This window comes from Amblyomma americanum, chromosome 2 (genome assembly GCF_052857255.1).
Source record: "Amblyomma americanum isolate KBUSLIRL-KWMA chromosome 2, ASM5285725v1, whole genome shotgun sequence".
Classification (NCBI taxonomy): Eukaryota; Metazoa; Arthropoda; class Arachnida; order Ixodida; family Ixodidae; genus Amblyomma; species Amblyomma americanum.
Genome location: NC_135498.1, coordinates 179,743,642 through 179,759,820, shown reverse-complemented (window position 1 = coordinate 179,759,820; position 16,179 = coordinate 179,743,642). Strand labels below are relative to the sequence as shown.

The 16,179-nt window shown below is 47.3% G+C and overlaps 1 protein-coding gene across 1 annotated transcript in view; it reads right to left on the bottom strand.

The window, feature by feature from the left end:
* The window catches only part of LOC144122027 (uncharacterized), a 54,525-nt gene that overhangs the window by 18,067 nt on the left and 20,279 nt on the right, over positions 1-16,179 (bottom strand). The window contains 4 exon segments of the mRNA XM_077655539.1: positions 1,178-1,461; positions 6,485-6,729; positions 8,190-8,438; positions 14,650-15,087. Of these exon segments, the coding sequence (XP_077511665.1) occupies positions 1,178-1,461; positions 6,485-6,729; positions 8,190-8,438; positions 14,650-15,087 (1,216 nt within the window).

The window sequence follows — 16,179 nt, the reverse complement described above, 5'->3', positions numbered from 1 at the left end:
CAGCATTTTCGGCAGCATTTTTTTTTTTTTGGGGGGGGGGGGGGGCAATTTTATTAACAGAGGCCTTTCGGATGAACTGGGCATTTCTTCCGGTCCCTTGAACTCCGAATGAATGAGGTTTAATAGTCATCAAATTATTTTTTTGTTGCCAGCCTTGTCATTTTAGGGATTTTGTTTTCCATGATCTCATTATAGTTTGGATACTGTTCTGCTGTCTAATCAAGAAGTATACATTTCTGTGCCCATTTTTTTTTTATATGGTACTGAGGCAGACTAGTTTTGTTTATTTTAGTTGCAAAGACCATACACTATTTTGAAAAAAGTAAGGGCAACATTTGCTTGCTCATTGTTTTCTAATTTTTTTTTGGTACTAAACAGATATTCGATATTCGATTCGATATTTGAAGCCATTTTTTCTTCATATTCGTATTCGATTCGTATTCGAAAATTTCAATATTCGCACACCCCTAGTAATAGGTTAACTCCCATACAGGCAGAAGGTCATTCTCTACATTCATCGGTTAAGCGATGCGCCACTGCCCTGCAGTGGCAGGTGCTCCCAGTGGTGGGCCTTGTGTAGCCCAGGTTGCTCTTCCCGAGCTACCTGTCATTAATTTAACTGCCACCTGCCACGGTGTGCAGTCTGCTCACTATCCGGCGGGTAGGTTGTGATGATGCCACAAGGTCACTTGACCTAGGGGGCCCACTGCTTCCTGGGTTGTTCTCTGGGCACCAGCTGCCAGAGTCATGCTCGTGATTTTTCGCCGACAATGCCGACACCGCATTTTTTGGACAACGGGGCCTTTATCGCGTTAATATATAAGTAAACATGGCACGAGAGCTTGTGCGGCATAAGAACCTCCTTGCATTCTACCAACAAGCATCGAAATAACAGTGAACCATGTTACTGATGAAGCCAGCTGGTATGGGCACATATCTTGGGACCATGATTGCATCCACCATGATGGCAAAATGCAAAGGCTGAATACAGGGCGTTTCCAAAGCACCCCAAAGTTCAAGCCTATGGCCCACTGCCCACATCCAGATGGAGCTGCCACATCTGTATAGCGAAATAGCAACCTCTGGCTCAATGGCACAAAAAGAAAAAGAGAACATGTGCACTGCTGAAACACCTCTGAGAAAGCAGATGAAGGGCACTCAGCGGACCACAGCTCACCGGCCAGTCGGCCTTGCTCCCGTTCCAGCAGCAGCAGCAGCTCCTGGTGCTTCTCTTCAGCGGCGTCCTTGCCCTCTTCCTCTGCCAGCGCTGCTGTCACGTCAGTCTGGACTTCGGCGCATGACTTTTGAGGAGGCGCCTCCTGAGACGGTGCCCCGCCCTGGCCGTTCTGTACTTCGGTGGTGTTGGCTAGCTGCAAGTGGGCCAGCTTGAGCTCCTTCATCTTCTCGCGAAGCTTGCGTGTCAGCAGGCGGATGTTGGACTTGTGCATGCGCTCCTGCTCCCTGCAGAATCAGCGAACGAGCATAGAACACGATCGTCCATCTCATCACCAAGTAGGCTACAGCCAGAGGAACCTTCCTTTTCACTTCCCGTATACTAAATTGAAAAACTGTGGACAGCACTCAATACAACTTATGTGCTTTGAATATGGAAGCATTTTTTTCTGTTTATTTTAATTTTTCCCCTTCTTTTACGGGCACATGACACACTTACTCCCTAGCATACAGGCAAAGCATATACTAGGTTCACCTTTGTTCACCAAGAACCAACCCAGTTTTGTAGGGTCGCTCGTCTCATAGTCTGAAAGTCCTCGGTTTAACTTTTCGCACATTCGGAAGAAATTTAATTTTTCTTTGCCTAGTTTTTTTGAGGAAAGGAAATGGCCCACTATCTGTCTCTCTCGCATCTCAGCAGATACCTCACATAAGGGAAGGGATAAAGGAGGGAGGTGCCATAGTGGAGGACCACCTGGGGATGTTTAACATGGACTGACATCCCACAGCACAGGGGTGCTGTGTGATGTCAGCGCACATAAAAGATCCTCAGGTCATGTGGGTTTTGGGACGTCACTTGTTCAGGTATTGGGTTCCATGGCCAATGAGCCATATAATGCTTTTACATTAAAATGTTATTCCAAGGTTTTATGAAAAAGATCAAAGAGAACAGTTTGTCAATACCAAAAACCGATAGGCTGTGCATGTTTGCCAGTGCTTGAGTGAGTTGTATCCAAGATCAGTTGTTGCTAACCACCTCTGAGGCTTAGACATCTAATGCATCTAATTTTTGCCCCATGCACCAGTACTGAAGCCTTTCCTCAGTGAGAACCTGCTGGCATCAGGGGTGGGCAATTCTAACACGCATGCTCCAGTTTCACTTATATGACAGCTCTACACATGCGGAACACTACCACGATGAGGGTCTTTGTAGAAAGCAAAATGAGGAAAGAAAATCTGCTGCATCCAGCCTTAACCAACAGACCAGAAAAAAAAAACCATTTGTCACATATCAAAATAAGAGAAACAGTTGCCCACAAAAAGAGCCTGTTCAAGAATGTTAAACACTACAGTAAAACCTCATTAATTCGAAGTCATTGGGACTGTGGAAGATATTAAAATTAACCGAGCTTTCGAATTAACAAACCACAGCAAAAAAATAGGACCCAGACAAAAAATTTTGCTGTGGCAACGAACTGTCTTTATTTGGCGAATTCGAAGTCATCGGGCCTGCGGAAAATATTAAAAGTAACCGGGCTTTCGAATTAACTAACCACAGCAAAAAAATAGGACCCAGACAAAAAATTTCGCTGTGGCAACGAACTGCCTTTATTTGGCGAACTTTGCAATTATCGTATATTGCCGCGTGCCGCGCAAAAGTCCACCGTCTGGCTCGTAGCTCTTGCTGGCCAAACAGAAGGTTGGCTCCAAATATAAGTCGGCATACGATACCTACCCCTGCTTATGCGAGCCAGGCAGTTTTCTTTAGTTATTTTTAACTACCCCTTCAACTCTTTATGCTTCGTACTTCCACTGTATTTTGATTTGTAGTTTCCGGTAGGATGGCATCGAGGCACGCGCACAACCCAAGGCAACAAACACGTAGCGAAGAAATCACTAGAAAGACATCATTCTGAAGCCAATGGAGGTTAAAGCAAAAAAGTGGCATTCCATCCAGCTTCCACACTCGCATGCAGCTTGGCTGACTAGCAACAAACCTAACCACTGAACTGCAAACAGCCCTGTAGTTTCGGATTTAGGCGATACGTATGCACTGGAGGTCAGAATTGGAAGTTTGCCCTTGTATACCACCTACCACTTGTTTGAGGAGGCGACCACCAGGACAAACAAGATGGGTAAAAGACGTGCAATTTGATTTTTTTTTTGCCGGAACTGATTTGCATACAAATTAACGACTTTAATTTTTGCACATGGAGCCCTATGCGTCCTGCCGGGAACGGGCACCTGCACGGGGCACATACTATCTAATGCTTGTTCAAAACTACCTTAGACCCAGCAAATATGCTGGCTGGCTCAGCATGCTGGCTCAGCGTGTAAGTTGACCTCCAATTTTAGGATGGTCTTTTTTTTTTTTTTTGAAGAAAGGTCGATCTAATCCTTCAGCCACGCACACCACTCAAAGGAATGGCACAGGCCAGCATTGCACGCAGTCAACCCGTCGCGGGCACAGAGCAAGAATGCTCGCATCGCAGGACACGCAGTGACGACATTAGGGGTGGGGGTGCTTCGATGCTAGCGCCTCCAATCCGGCTGTGCCTTGATGAAGCGCCGAGAGCCTGTTACTCTGAAACTGGAATCCGCGACCACGTTGCAGTGAAGCACGTCTTCTCCTCTGCAAACACGTGCTTCGGCGGTCCGCAAGCCGTACCGATAGGTTTTTGTGGTGGGAGTACTTCACATAGCAAACATGGGCATCTTTCTGCAAAGCTGCCTTGCTGCTCTGAGGGGCCATTGCTTCACCGGTTTGCGGCAAAATCGGGATTGGACATCCATGCATAGCATCCCAGCTCTTCGAATTAACTGGGCTGGTGCACGCCACTGCTTCGAATTATCCGGTCAGATTTACATTAGAAATTACCCGAGCGCAGAAATTCTTCAAATTATCTAACATTTAAAATTAATCAAGTTCGAATTATCGAGGTTTTACAGTACTTCACCTCCACTGAAATGCTGCTATGAACTATATAGCTCATGATGCAGCCAAATGCTGCCACCACTAAGCCACTGCAGCAAGCTGTCAAAGGATAACAGATGACCGACTTTGTGTTAAAATGGCACGTGAACATTCAAACATGACTTACCATTTATGATTACACTACAGAGCATATGTTAGTTTAGCATGATCCCGCATGCGCGGTGTGAAGGTACAGGACAAAAAAGAAAGGAGTGACAGATACCACACACGACTAAGCATTGGCCATTGTCCCATTCTCATCGAATATTTTTATCAGGTCATGACTTGGTCACATTGCCATGTGACTGATCCGTGTAAAACATGGATATCAGCAAAAAATAAGAGTGGTGTGGCACAGTCTAGTCCACCTCCATGCAATGCTCAGAAAGAAAAAGAAAAAAGAAAGGCTTCCAGCCATGACATTTCAAAACAGCAAGAATGCAGAGAATTCTGGGAGGATCCCTTCCTGCCAAAAGATGTGGCGCCCTTGGTGAAGGCCACACCCTCCTGCGTGACCCTAAATGGTGGTCTACTGGAGCGACACTGTGGATGACAAAGGAAGAACAGAGGCCTGAGGTGAACTGAGTGAAGAATATACGGTCAGTGACCAATTTTTCAGAGTTCAACTTGTATGGCATTTTGCTCTAAGCCATGGAACCGTCACACACCTCTTAAGAATGTGTACATACCCATTAAATTAGTTGTCAGCATGCATCACTGTCACAATCAGCCTACTCTTCCTTGCTATGGAAGGTGCCATCTTGAATTCAAAACTGACAATGTACGGATAAACGGGCTTGAACAAGGATGGCAATTTCTGAGCTTCCTTACTGCCACACATGGTAACGGACGTGTGCACCATGGCCCTGTCTAGCAACATGGCAGCACAAGAAAAAATTGCCTGCAAAGAAGAGTGTGCAATTGCTTTGATAACATGGCAGTGGTAGTGTGCGGAAGTGGCTCAGATGCCCCTCCAGCTGCCCGTAAGCTAAAGGTCGGACAGTATCTAGGTTCACCCTGCCAACTACAATCCTCACCTCGCACGGTGAGTGAATTGGACGTCGAGAGGCAGTGAAGTGTGTGCATTGTGGCACACTAGCACAGAATTGCTCTTTGGTTCATGGCATGGTTAATGCAGGTTGCACAAATAATATTGGTATAAGTGATGTGCGGTGTGGACATGATGAATGCATTCCTCCAAATTGAATGCAAGCTAATATTATTACCTGTAGGCAGAATGTGACACAAGGTAAAACTAGCAATTATTTTCAAGCTAATTTCATTTCAGAAAAGTAACCTTTTGAAGTTCGGGAATGTTGTGGATGGTTCTATTATTTGGACCATTCTTTATGCCCAAATGAGTCCAAAAAATTGGTCGGCTACAGGTGCAAGCAGAGGAACTCCAGTGTTTTGTGGAAGATGACAGCATCCTGATGTAGTTTCTGCCTCCTTTATAGTGTTGGAGTTTTATCACAAGGCACTCCATTAAGGCAGTCATATTGAGGCAGGCATGTGAGTTTGCTCAACTACTGTTTGTGTAAAACTAAGTGCAGTGCAGAAAGCTTGCACTGCATGCCAACAGGGGCCATCAATGGGTGCACCATCAGCTCTGCGACCAGTAGACTGCATTTGCATGCATATAATCAGTTCATGAAAATAATTTAAGAGATGTTTCAGGCTTCAAGAAAAGGAAAAAGATCCCAAATTATAACCATGAGCTGAAAATAATCAGGGCAACCACAGCCAAGGGCAGTCTGTGAACATGGTATCACCCCCCACGTCATAAATGCTACTCAAGAGGTAACACTTCAGAAGTGCACATGACATAACTGAGCACTGCAAAGCCCCTGGCACATTAATGCTCATGGCCTTTTGCGCAGCTCTGGCCACTAAAATTAGGGGCCAGTTCAGGGATTAGCGGCCTATGCACCGCCAAGCCTCCACTTCTTGCTGCCACTCCTTCATGTTTTGTACTGCACAGCTCTGTGTTCATTAAAATTTCTTTTCCTTCCCTACCCTACATGGTTCTTTCACTGTCTTCACTTTCACAACGGCCTGCGCTGGCTTTTTTCAATTTTGTCGTCTCTATCTCTTGCATGTGTGTGTCACGCGCTGCTTAGATGGCCCAAAGTCGTCGAGATGATGGCTTCTCCTCGCTGCTCACCTGTCTGGTGGCTGAGCTTGATGCAATTCACGCAAATTCACACTATATTCGTACCTTGGTTTGAAGTATGACGTGAGGTGCATTTTGAAGTAAATGGCTTGAGACAAAAATACTCGTGTTCTAGTCATGCAAGTACGGTACTTTCGACTTGGGAGAGGCTGGAGGAAACTGACCTGGTGGCCATCTCGCGAGCAGCCAGCGTCTGTTCCAGCTCCCGGACACGTGTCTCCCAGGTGGACTGGTCATGCAGCCGTGGCTGCTGAGCCTCCTGAAGGCTGGCTGCCCAGCGAGCCTCCTCGCGGGCCATCCGCTGGGCAGACTCCCGCAGCTGCACCTGCAAGGCGGCATTGCGCTGCGACAGGGCCTCTGCCTCGGCTTCTGCATGGCCCAGCCTCTCATCCGCCTGCCTCAGCTTCTCCTAGAGGGAATAGAGGGAACAGCAGAGACGATGAGCTCAGGGTAGCCACTAACCATTTCATGGCAACAAAACAATGACAAACAGACCAAGGGGTAATAGCACCCAGTGCAGGGGGATGGCAAAGCATGATTAGCAAAGTAATGGGCTCACTAAATCCTTCATTACTGAACAGTACATCATAAAAGTTACCATGTTTCGTTCTTTTTTTTTTTTTTGCAGTGTGGTGCCACAAAAGGCATTTAAGCAGGGGGGCTGCAGTCGCTGCACAAAGAGAATGGCGCTGACAACACGGTCACTGGCAATTAAAGATGGGCATAACAATATATATAATATAATTATATAATTGGTTTTGGGGGGAAAGGAAATGGCGCAGTATCTGTCTCATATATCGCTGGACACCTGAACCGCGCCGTAAGGGAAGGGTAAAGGAGGGAGTGAAAGGAGAAGACATCCACTTATGAAACACATGAAACATTGTTTTACAATCCCTGCTAGTTCAGCTTTGAACAGCAAGGTACTCTGCCATTTTGCCTGTTTAGATAAATGGATGCACTTCCAGCTTGTCTTGGCTCAAAAGAGTCCCTGACCAACCTTCTTATCAATCGCAAGAGATGCCTAGGAGACTGTACAGCACGTTATGAGTGATGCTGTCCCAAAATAATGTTTACTAAATGAGTAATGGGACTGGAAAAATTGAATGCACAACATTTCGTTTATGTCATTTCCCCAAAATTGAGCATGCCATTTTCTTCTGACTTGTGCCTCTGGCAGTATTGTGCCACATGCCAACGCCATCAGCTGCCAGTACTGCCATGTTATCTGATACCACAACGCCAGCTGCCATATGAGAAAGGAACCAGAACTTATTTTAACAAACTGCTCGCAAGAGCTATACACCATGTCGGGTTATCTTAGTTTGCCAAGGTGTTTATAGAAGCACAGTTTACCAGCTGCATGTGATGACATGTCAACCTGAGTGGGCTTCAAGTTATGTTACTGAGTTGCGCTAAATAGTCATGGCATTAGGCTGCTAAGCACAAGGTTGCAGGATCAAATTCCTGCCATTGGGGCTGCATTTCGAAGAAGGCGAAACACAAAAACGCTCATACACTGCACAATGCCCATGCACATTCAAAAATCTCAGGTGATCGAAATTAATCTGGAGCCCTGCATTATGGCGCGCGCCTGTTTCTGGGTGCAGTTCTGGTGTTCACTGAGAGTGTGATGATTCCATTCAAAGCACTTGTATTTTTATAAAAAGGCCTTATATATGTAGAAAGAATAGAAGCGAAATTTCCTGTTGAAACCCCGTTGAAACCCTGTTGAAACACTGTTGAAACCCCGTTGAAACCCTGTGAAACCCTGTTGGGGTGACATCCCTCCAACATTCCTATGCAGTCATGCTAATCTGCATGGTGCAAGACATAACAAACTGGAGAGACAACAGGTGGCGAGCTCACCTTGTCTGTTCTCTGCTGCGCGGCAGCCTCCCTGGCTTCGGCCACGGCCTTCCGCAGGTCGGTCTCGAGCACCTGCACCACGCTCTGGAGGTCGGCATACTGCTTGCGCAGCTGGCTGGCCTCCACAGCCTGTGCCTGGGACTGGGAGCTCGACTGGGACTCAAATTCCCGGCGTGCCAGGGCGAGGGCAGCCTCAGTCTCCGTCAGGCGCACACTCAACGATGCCTTCTCTCGCTGAAGTTGCTCAATCTGTGGCAAGCAACATTGGGTTTTGCATTAGATGCATACTACCGAATACTAGCATTATGGGAGCCATATTATGGAGTAATTTATTCCTCCGCTGGGAGATAATTTTCAACATGCCTGCTGTTTAGAGTAGTGCAACGTCGATGTGACCAAGAAAATTTGGGCACAGATGCCCTTCTTGTCCACATTAACCTGATGCTGAACAATCACCTAATAAAGAAACTCTGAGTAAAAGACCCTTAGTAAAAAAAAAGCAAACGCACAAGTGCTTTCTCTATAAATGCGAGTACAAATAAGGCTGGCCCTGTAAGCATTCTTCCTATAAAAGGGTGCCACAGCATAAACTACCTGTTGCAGTGGCTCAGTGTTTAGGGCACTTGTCTACTGAGCTGGAGTACCCGGGTTCGATCACGGCCGCGACGGGCGCTTTTCAATGGAGGAGAAATGCAGGTGCCCATCAGTGCATGGTAAAGATCCCCAGGTGGTCGAAATTATTCTGGAGACCTCCACGGTGGCAGGCACCTCTTTCCCTCTTTCTTCTTTCACTCCAAGCTTCCTGCCTTACCTTATGGTGCAATTCGGGTTTCCACCGAAATGTGAGACAATTACTGCACCATTTCCTTTCCTCAAGAACTAATTTTCAAATCGTAAACCTCACAAAAGATGAGACACACACGACACACACATTGATTTGTGTGTCATGTGCAGCCCATACGTATGCACAGTTTACTTTTAAATGCCATTGTGTACGAACAAACGTTGAATCAACTTGCCCAACGATATGTGTTAGCCTGTTGACTAGGATGATGGCCTTACTACTAGAGCACTTCTTTTTTTTGACATGATGCGGAATAAGGACAACACCACTTTCTCATGGACGAATGCTATGCCACTGATTCAGCACCTACAGAACCCCACTGTTGCACATATAGTTACTCTATAGTTATTCTATCCTCTATATGGGTATGGCAGCTAACAGCTGCCATACCCATGCTTAAGCGCACACAGAAAGTAAAAATGGCCACACGCTCAATTTTAGTGCCATAATAAAGAACGCTACCCTGGTGGCTCAGCGGTTATGGTTCTCTGCTGCTGACCCGATGCCGGCCGGGGCGGTTGTATCTTGATGGAGGCTAAATGCTAGAGGCCCGTGTACTTTGTCCCTTTAGGACGTTAAACCTCATAAAAAAAAAATTAAGGACCTCAGCAGCAGGAAATAAATCTGAGGTCCTCAGTTATAGGGACACTAACAGTCAGTGGCATAGCTTTGGAACTTTGGAATGACAACAAGCAAGGCATCAACAAGAGGTCAGATGCTAACTTGGCACATGCAATCAAACGTGCCATGCACACTGAGCTCAGTGCAAATGTGCCAGCAGGAACATATTCTGGTGCTTGTGCCCCGAGAGCGATAGCATCACTGACAGTGGTCCTTCCAGAATATGGCCCAGTGCGTACTTGAAGAAGCACCTTGAATCAATGAGTAAAACATAAAATACCGCAATTGGGAACTTCCACCCACCTCACAATACAAAATAAAATGGTCATGATAGCTTTGACAATACAAAAAAATGGTACGGTTTTAACGTAGTTAAACCGAGTAGGACGTGCGAAGCACTTGACGGAACATCGCCTAAAAGGCAACCGCATGCAAGATATCGTCAGCCTCTATGGGCAGCCACGCACGGAGAGGGGTGGGGGTGCCAGTTCCAAGTGTTGACGAAGCAGCTGCGCAAGGCCTCCGCCGCTGTTGCTCCGTCAAAGGTTGAGGCTTCACACATGCCTTGGGCTGTTCAATATTGCTAGCGAAGTAGCGCTTTTGCACTAAAATAGCTCGCAGCTACCCTTTGTGGCCACCTGTAACCAAGACCAACACCACACAGATGGTGGCATACAAAGCCGACAAAGGCATATTCATGCACGTGGCAAATTCCCAGAAAGTCTACTAGTATATGCATTTGCATAGGAGAAAAGGAGCTACTCAAGTGAGCCACAACCATGCTGTAAGCCTGCTCCAGTTAAGCATTTCCAGTGGGCCCCGCTGAAGAAAAAGAACGCAGTAGAATTCCGATGATAAGAATCTCACATGGTTATAAAAAATAGTCTTATCATCTGAAATTTGTATCACCCAAATAAAAACAAATTTGTATGCAGAAACATGGGAATTTCATTCGTGCAGACGTCTTAACGACTGATGCGATTTATTTACGGCCGCGCTCCACCACCGAGCACACGTAGTGTGTACTTCGCAACAGCAGACCGCGGTGTGTGGTCATGGATCCCGCGTTTGTATACGCAGTGGAATGGGAGGATATTCGGGACATCCAAAATTCTTCGCACTACATAAAATGCACTTTTGCCAGGGAATTCTACAAATTCTAGTCATACCAAAATTCATATCATATATGACTGCATCATCCGTGATTCTACTACAGTGAAAGCTCGTTAATTCGAACCTCGATAATTCAAATTTTCGGATAATTTGAACTACAGTAGAATCTCGATAAACGTAAGTCGGTTAAACGGAACCAACGCTTAACTGGAACAAACGCCTCGCAGTTGGTTGGTTTTGTATTAAGGCAATGTAAAAAAAATCTCATTAATCGGAACAAAAATTTTCCGACCACCGTATAAACAAAATCGAAAATAGGCTCGAAACCGCAACTTGACGTGAACGCGCAGCCCCATTGCGGTACGCATCACTGCCCCCCCTTTTTCCATTTCCGTCTTTGGACGTTTCCGGTTTTCTCGCTTGCTTTGTTGTGTTCAGCTAGGCTTAAGCCTTACATCCGCTGTTGAGCGTCGTCTGCGACATTTCGTCGCGAAGTCAGCATCCGATGGCAGCGCAGAAGCGACCTCACAACGCCCTTACGTTAGAAAGGAAGGTGGATATCATCAACGACTTCGAGAGTGGTTGCTTCACAAAAACAGCGCTTGCGACGAACTACGCTGTCCCCAAGAGCAGCCTCACGAGGATACTTCAGGACAAGGATAATCTGCGCCAGGCTTTCAAGACGTCACGCTTTGGCCCTCAAAGAAAATGACTGCGGGTGGCCAACCACGAAGATCTGGAGAACTACCTGGTGGTTTGGCTACGGAGAGCCCGCAGTGAAAACATTCCGATCAGCGGGTCACTCATTCACGTGCAAGCAGAAGAATGTGTTCTGCAGCTCGCATTTTCTCGTGCAGCGAAGGGTGGTTGACGAGGTTTAAAGATCGGAATGGCATAGTGTGTCGTGCCATTTCAGGGGAGGCTGCCGGTGCTGCAGACACGACAGCATGGGGGCTGGCGAGCAAGACGGCTCCCCAAAATTCTGCAGAAGTGAGCAGCCTGTCTAGTATGGGTGGTGCCATCCAAAGAAAATGGTTGCGAGAGCTAAAACAAGCAAACATGAAGTCCTATTTCACAAGCCAATAAATTGCAGTTCCCACTGATTTCCACGGAATAAGTGGACTATTGACATTTTTTTTTAAATTTCAGTACTGCTTTGAAAAAAAAAGTTCACTGCTTATTGCTTTTGTACAATAAAGTTTGTGCCCATAGTGTACCTTTCTCTTTATTATCTAGATTTTGCATTTGAGATCCGCTTCCGCAGAGACTGCCAACTGCGTGCACACCTGCTTCGTCGAGACCAAGCAGTGCGGAACGAATTGCAAAATCCTGAACCTCCTCTCGCTAAACGAAACTCCTGATAAACAGAACATATTTTCCCGGTCCCTTGAGGTTCCGTTTAACGAGAGTCCACTGTACACTACTTGCTCTGGCCAAGCTCCATAGAGATTTGTGTATAAAAAATTCTGTTAATTCAAAAGCGAGTCGGTTCCGCTATTGATAATACGAACTACGCGCTGCCGCGTGTGAGCGGCTCTGCACACAGCACGTGGCCAAAAAAAAAGCACCTCCGCATAATTAGAGGCTGCGCACGTCCTAAACAGGGACAGAAGTTGGAACCAGGCAAAACCGCGGAAGAGTGGGTAAAGCCTAAATGGCGCCATCACCGGCGCGGTGGCCAGCGGAGCCGGAGGGTATGGGTTGGCGGCCGCAGTGGCGGCTGCGTACCCTCATTTCCGCGCAGCCTCCGAAACTCACAACTAAATACTCGTTAATTCGAGCCCTATTAATTCAGAAATACGGATAAGTACTGTCGGTGCGGTCCCAGCCAACGCCCGTGAAAGGCTATGACTTCTGACGGGCACTACAAATTACGTGCGAAAAACTTTTTTTTCTTTGCGAGTGTCGCGCATCCTTCCACCCAACAGTCGCCAACAGAAGCACACGGTCAGCCGCGATCATGACGCCGGCTTTTAGCATTGCCCGGCTACAGTGTTCTAGAACCTTCTAGAACACTAGCCTGGCGGTCAGCCGCTGGCCGGAAGCGGCCAACGTGGGCTATCAGCGCGGACCAATCAGGGCGCGACAGCGTCTGACTTCCGCCCGCTTCTACAACATCGCCGCGTCTGCCGAAGCGGCCTCTCGCTTCACCGCGAAATCGTCGCTGCTGCTACACTGCGCCTCATGTTCACGGCAAACAAAAGTCGCACAGAGCTTTCGCTCTGTCTGAAAGTGCCCGCAGCACAAAATTTTAGCGATGAAACGCGCCAGATTTTCAGAATGCTTCTAGATTTTGAAAGTTGCTAGGCTTAGCCACTATGCGTCGGTTGACATCAGGAAGCGCGAGAGGTTCAAACAGGTTAACTATTTTGGTCCAGAAAGGGCTCACAAAGAATAATTCATTCTCTTTGTCGTCATTGAATAAATAATTGCTTAATTGTAAATTCACGGCTGTTCTTTTCGTCATTTTACTAAGCATATGGAATCGCGCCGTTTCTAAATCATGGCGGCAGCGGTCTGGTGGCAGCCGCCAGTTTTCGGTGTTCCGTCGCGCCGCTCAAAATCCGCAGCGCAAGTTCACTCCATGTGGGCCGCCCTAAATACGGTACATATACCGTATTGCAAATGGTTCTTGTCAATTTTTTCAAGGCCATTCGATAATTCGAACTTTTTCACGGTCCCGTGAAGTTCGAATTAACGAGCTTTTACTGTATATACTACCTGAGCAATGCTGAAGGAAGGCACAGCCATGCACGTATTCCGGTGAACAGCCCTGGCCCTCCTCTCTTGGCAACCTCAACAAAATGATGAGCAGCGACAAAATATTCGAGGAAATCCTGTTGAGAACTGGGAGAGAGATGCAGCTTCACACAAGTTGCAGTGGCAGCTCTCGCACTTGCAGCTGCTTTGGCGGCCCCGCCAGTATCAAGAGGTTTGCCGTGACCCCTTCGCCTTTACCTGGGCACTAGGGTGACTCGCTTTTCGCACTAGGATGACCCGTTTCCAGGTTTCACTGCCTTGTTCGCTGTCTCATTTGACACCACATTTGACAAAATTTGACAAAAATTACCATTATGTGGTCATGTCACAAAATTTAATATTCACAAAACTGCAGGACACAACAGTGGCACAGAGACAGGGTGGCAAAGTTAGCTGCTCACAGGTGATTTTTCTCTCCAGAGAAAAGCACACATCAGCCCTAATCCATTCAGTTTCCAGCAAGATGTGGTACTTAAGACATGCAACAGCATATTTGCACCACGGATGAAACAAGCAGCAGTATGTAATATCAGTGCAAGGTTTTAGCATGGGTGTACCAGTCAAACTCAGCTAATGGTCATCACGTCCTTGCTTTGGCCTACGCTAACCAAAAACTGTAGAAGCTAAAAATTAGAGTCTCAGAGCAAAGTCGGGCTTTTCTCGAATCAATGGCAACTGCAGCAGGACCGAGTGTGTGTCTTTGTGTTCCCAGGCCAGCCACTTGCAGTAGATTCTGTGCTCTGACATTACCCCATGCAGAGGTCTGTCTACAAGCTGCGCATTCTCTGGCGGTAGGTGACTAACAATGTTCGGTGAACCGCTCTAGTTACCATCATACATCTTTACCCTGCTATAAGAGTAGAAGGCTTTCTTTTTTTCTTTTTTCAAACCACATGCAATGATACTGCCTCAAAGCATGTGTCATTTTCAGGTGCTGCACCTCCTCCTTGGATATCTAGCACTCACCGAGAATTTATGCAAGCCCCTGCGCCTTGCTAAGTCTCCCTCATAAAAACCAATAAGAAGGTACTAGATAGGTTGCCACAACACCTCACCAGAACGTCATCATGGGAAGCAATGGTACAAAAATTGAAGAGCTCAGCTCGGTGGAGCGCTCCTCACCTGTGCAGTCTTGGCCACCTGCTCAGTGCGGATGAGCTTGAAGTTGCCCTCGAGCCGAGCCAGGTTCTCGGTCAGGGTGCCGAGCGACTCGCCGACGACCCGCTTGTCCTCGTTGGCGGCCGCCAGCGCTACCTCGAGGGCCGCCTTCTGGTTGCGCAGTTCGCTGGCCTGCTCCTCACTGGCTGCCAGCTCCGCCTGGAGGCGCCGCACCTTGTGCACCCCTTCTCGCAGCAGCTCATCCTGGTTGCGGCGGCCCAGCTCGCTGTCGCTCAACCGCAACCGCAGCCGCTGCACTTCCGTCACCAGCTCTGTGCGCTCCCGCTCCAGTGCTGACAGGGCAGCCGACCGCTCAGCCAGGCTGGACTCTGCTGACCGCAGCTGCTCCTCCAGCTCAGCTGTGCGCAGCTTGGAGGAGAGGTTTCCACCATCAACTGCCACCTGCCAGCAACACACAAGCATAGGTTGTATGGTCGTTGTTCATGAAATTATCACAATGATGGTCATTTGTTTTGCATCCACTAAAGGGCACAGGCTCTCCCAATGACCTTCAACTACACATTTCCTAAACTTGCCACTCTGTCTACATTGTTGCAGCCCTGGACAAAAACAACGGGGAAGAGATGCTCGCTACCTGTTGCGAAATTCCTTCTGCTCTAAGGACAACACACTGAACCCTGCGAGCACAAGAAATCAATGTTTTTTAGTAACTGAAATTGTCAATAAATGCCTTTGTACCGCATTCAATAGTTAAAGATTTCCAAATTGGGCGGTTTGTACCATATGTTTCCTCCGCATACCAAGTATTTTCCCCCTGCAGTTTCTTTAAAGCATCTCAACAAGGTTCTACTGTATAATCAAACAATATGCTAGGCATAGAGCATTTGTGAGTCTCAATACTGGTTCCCTTTTTCAATCCTCAAGGAAAACCTAGACGAAAGCTTGATTTGAAGCGCCTTTCACAACTCAGGTTATCTTCAGAACCTGTCCATCCATGTCTTGCCAGCTTCACATCAGCATCAGCGTGATAGTTTTATATGTTTTATCCAGCAAAATTTCTCATTTCTTTCGGCACCTAGGTCAATAAACCAAAAAACCAAAGCTGCAGCTGTATATGCAGCACAGCGTGTCAGCTAGGTCTATGCTCTACACAAAGTCACAAAGCAATTAATCTTTTCGCTAGACACCACAAGTGCTGCCTCAGTGGTTACCATTGACGTTCAACAGGCATCTGCATTCTTTTCTGCATCAGTAAAATTATCCTACCACTCATGGCATATTGTCAGCATTTTTTTGTGCTGTGGGGACGCACCCTGCCGTCCCCTTTGTTTGCTTTCCCGCGATGCTCCTTGCAGCAGCCTCGCCTCGAGGAGGGGCGTGCTCCGTGACTATCCTAGTTAGTTACCTTAACCAACAAGGGAGGGCACCGGCATCGCATGACACAAGCACCACAGACGGCGTGAGTACTGCGTGCGTGAGAGAGAGGAGATCCTCTTCGGCTAGGGAATGCCGTTTTGTGCGGACGTGTCGCCG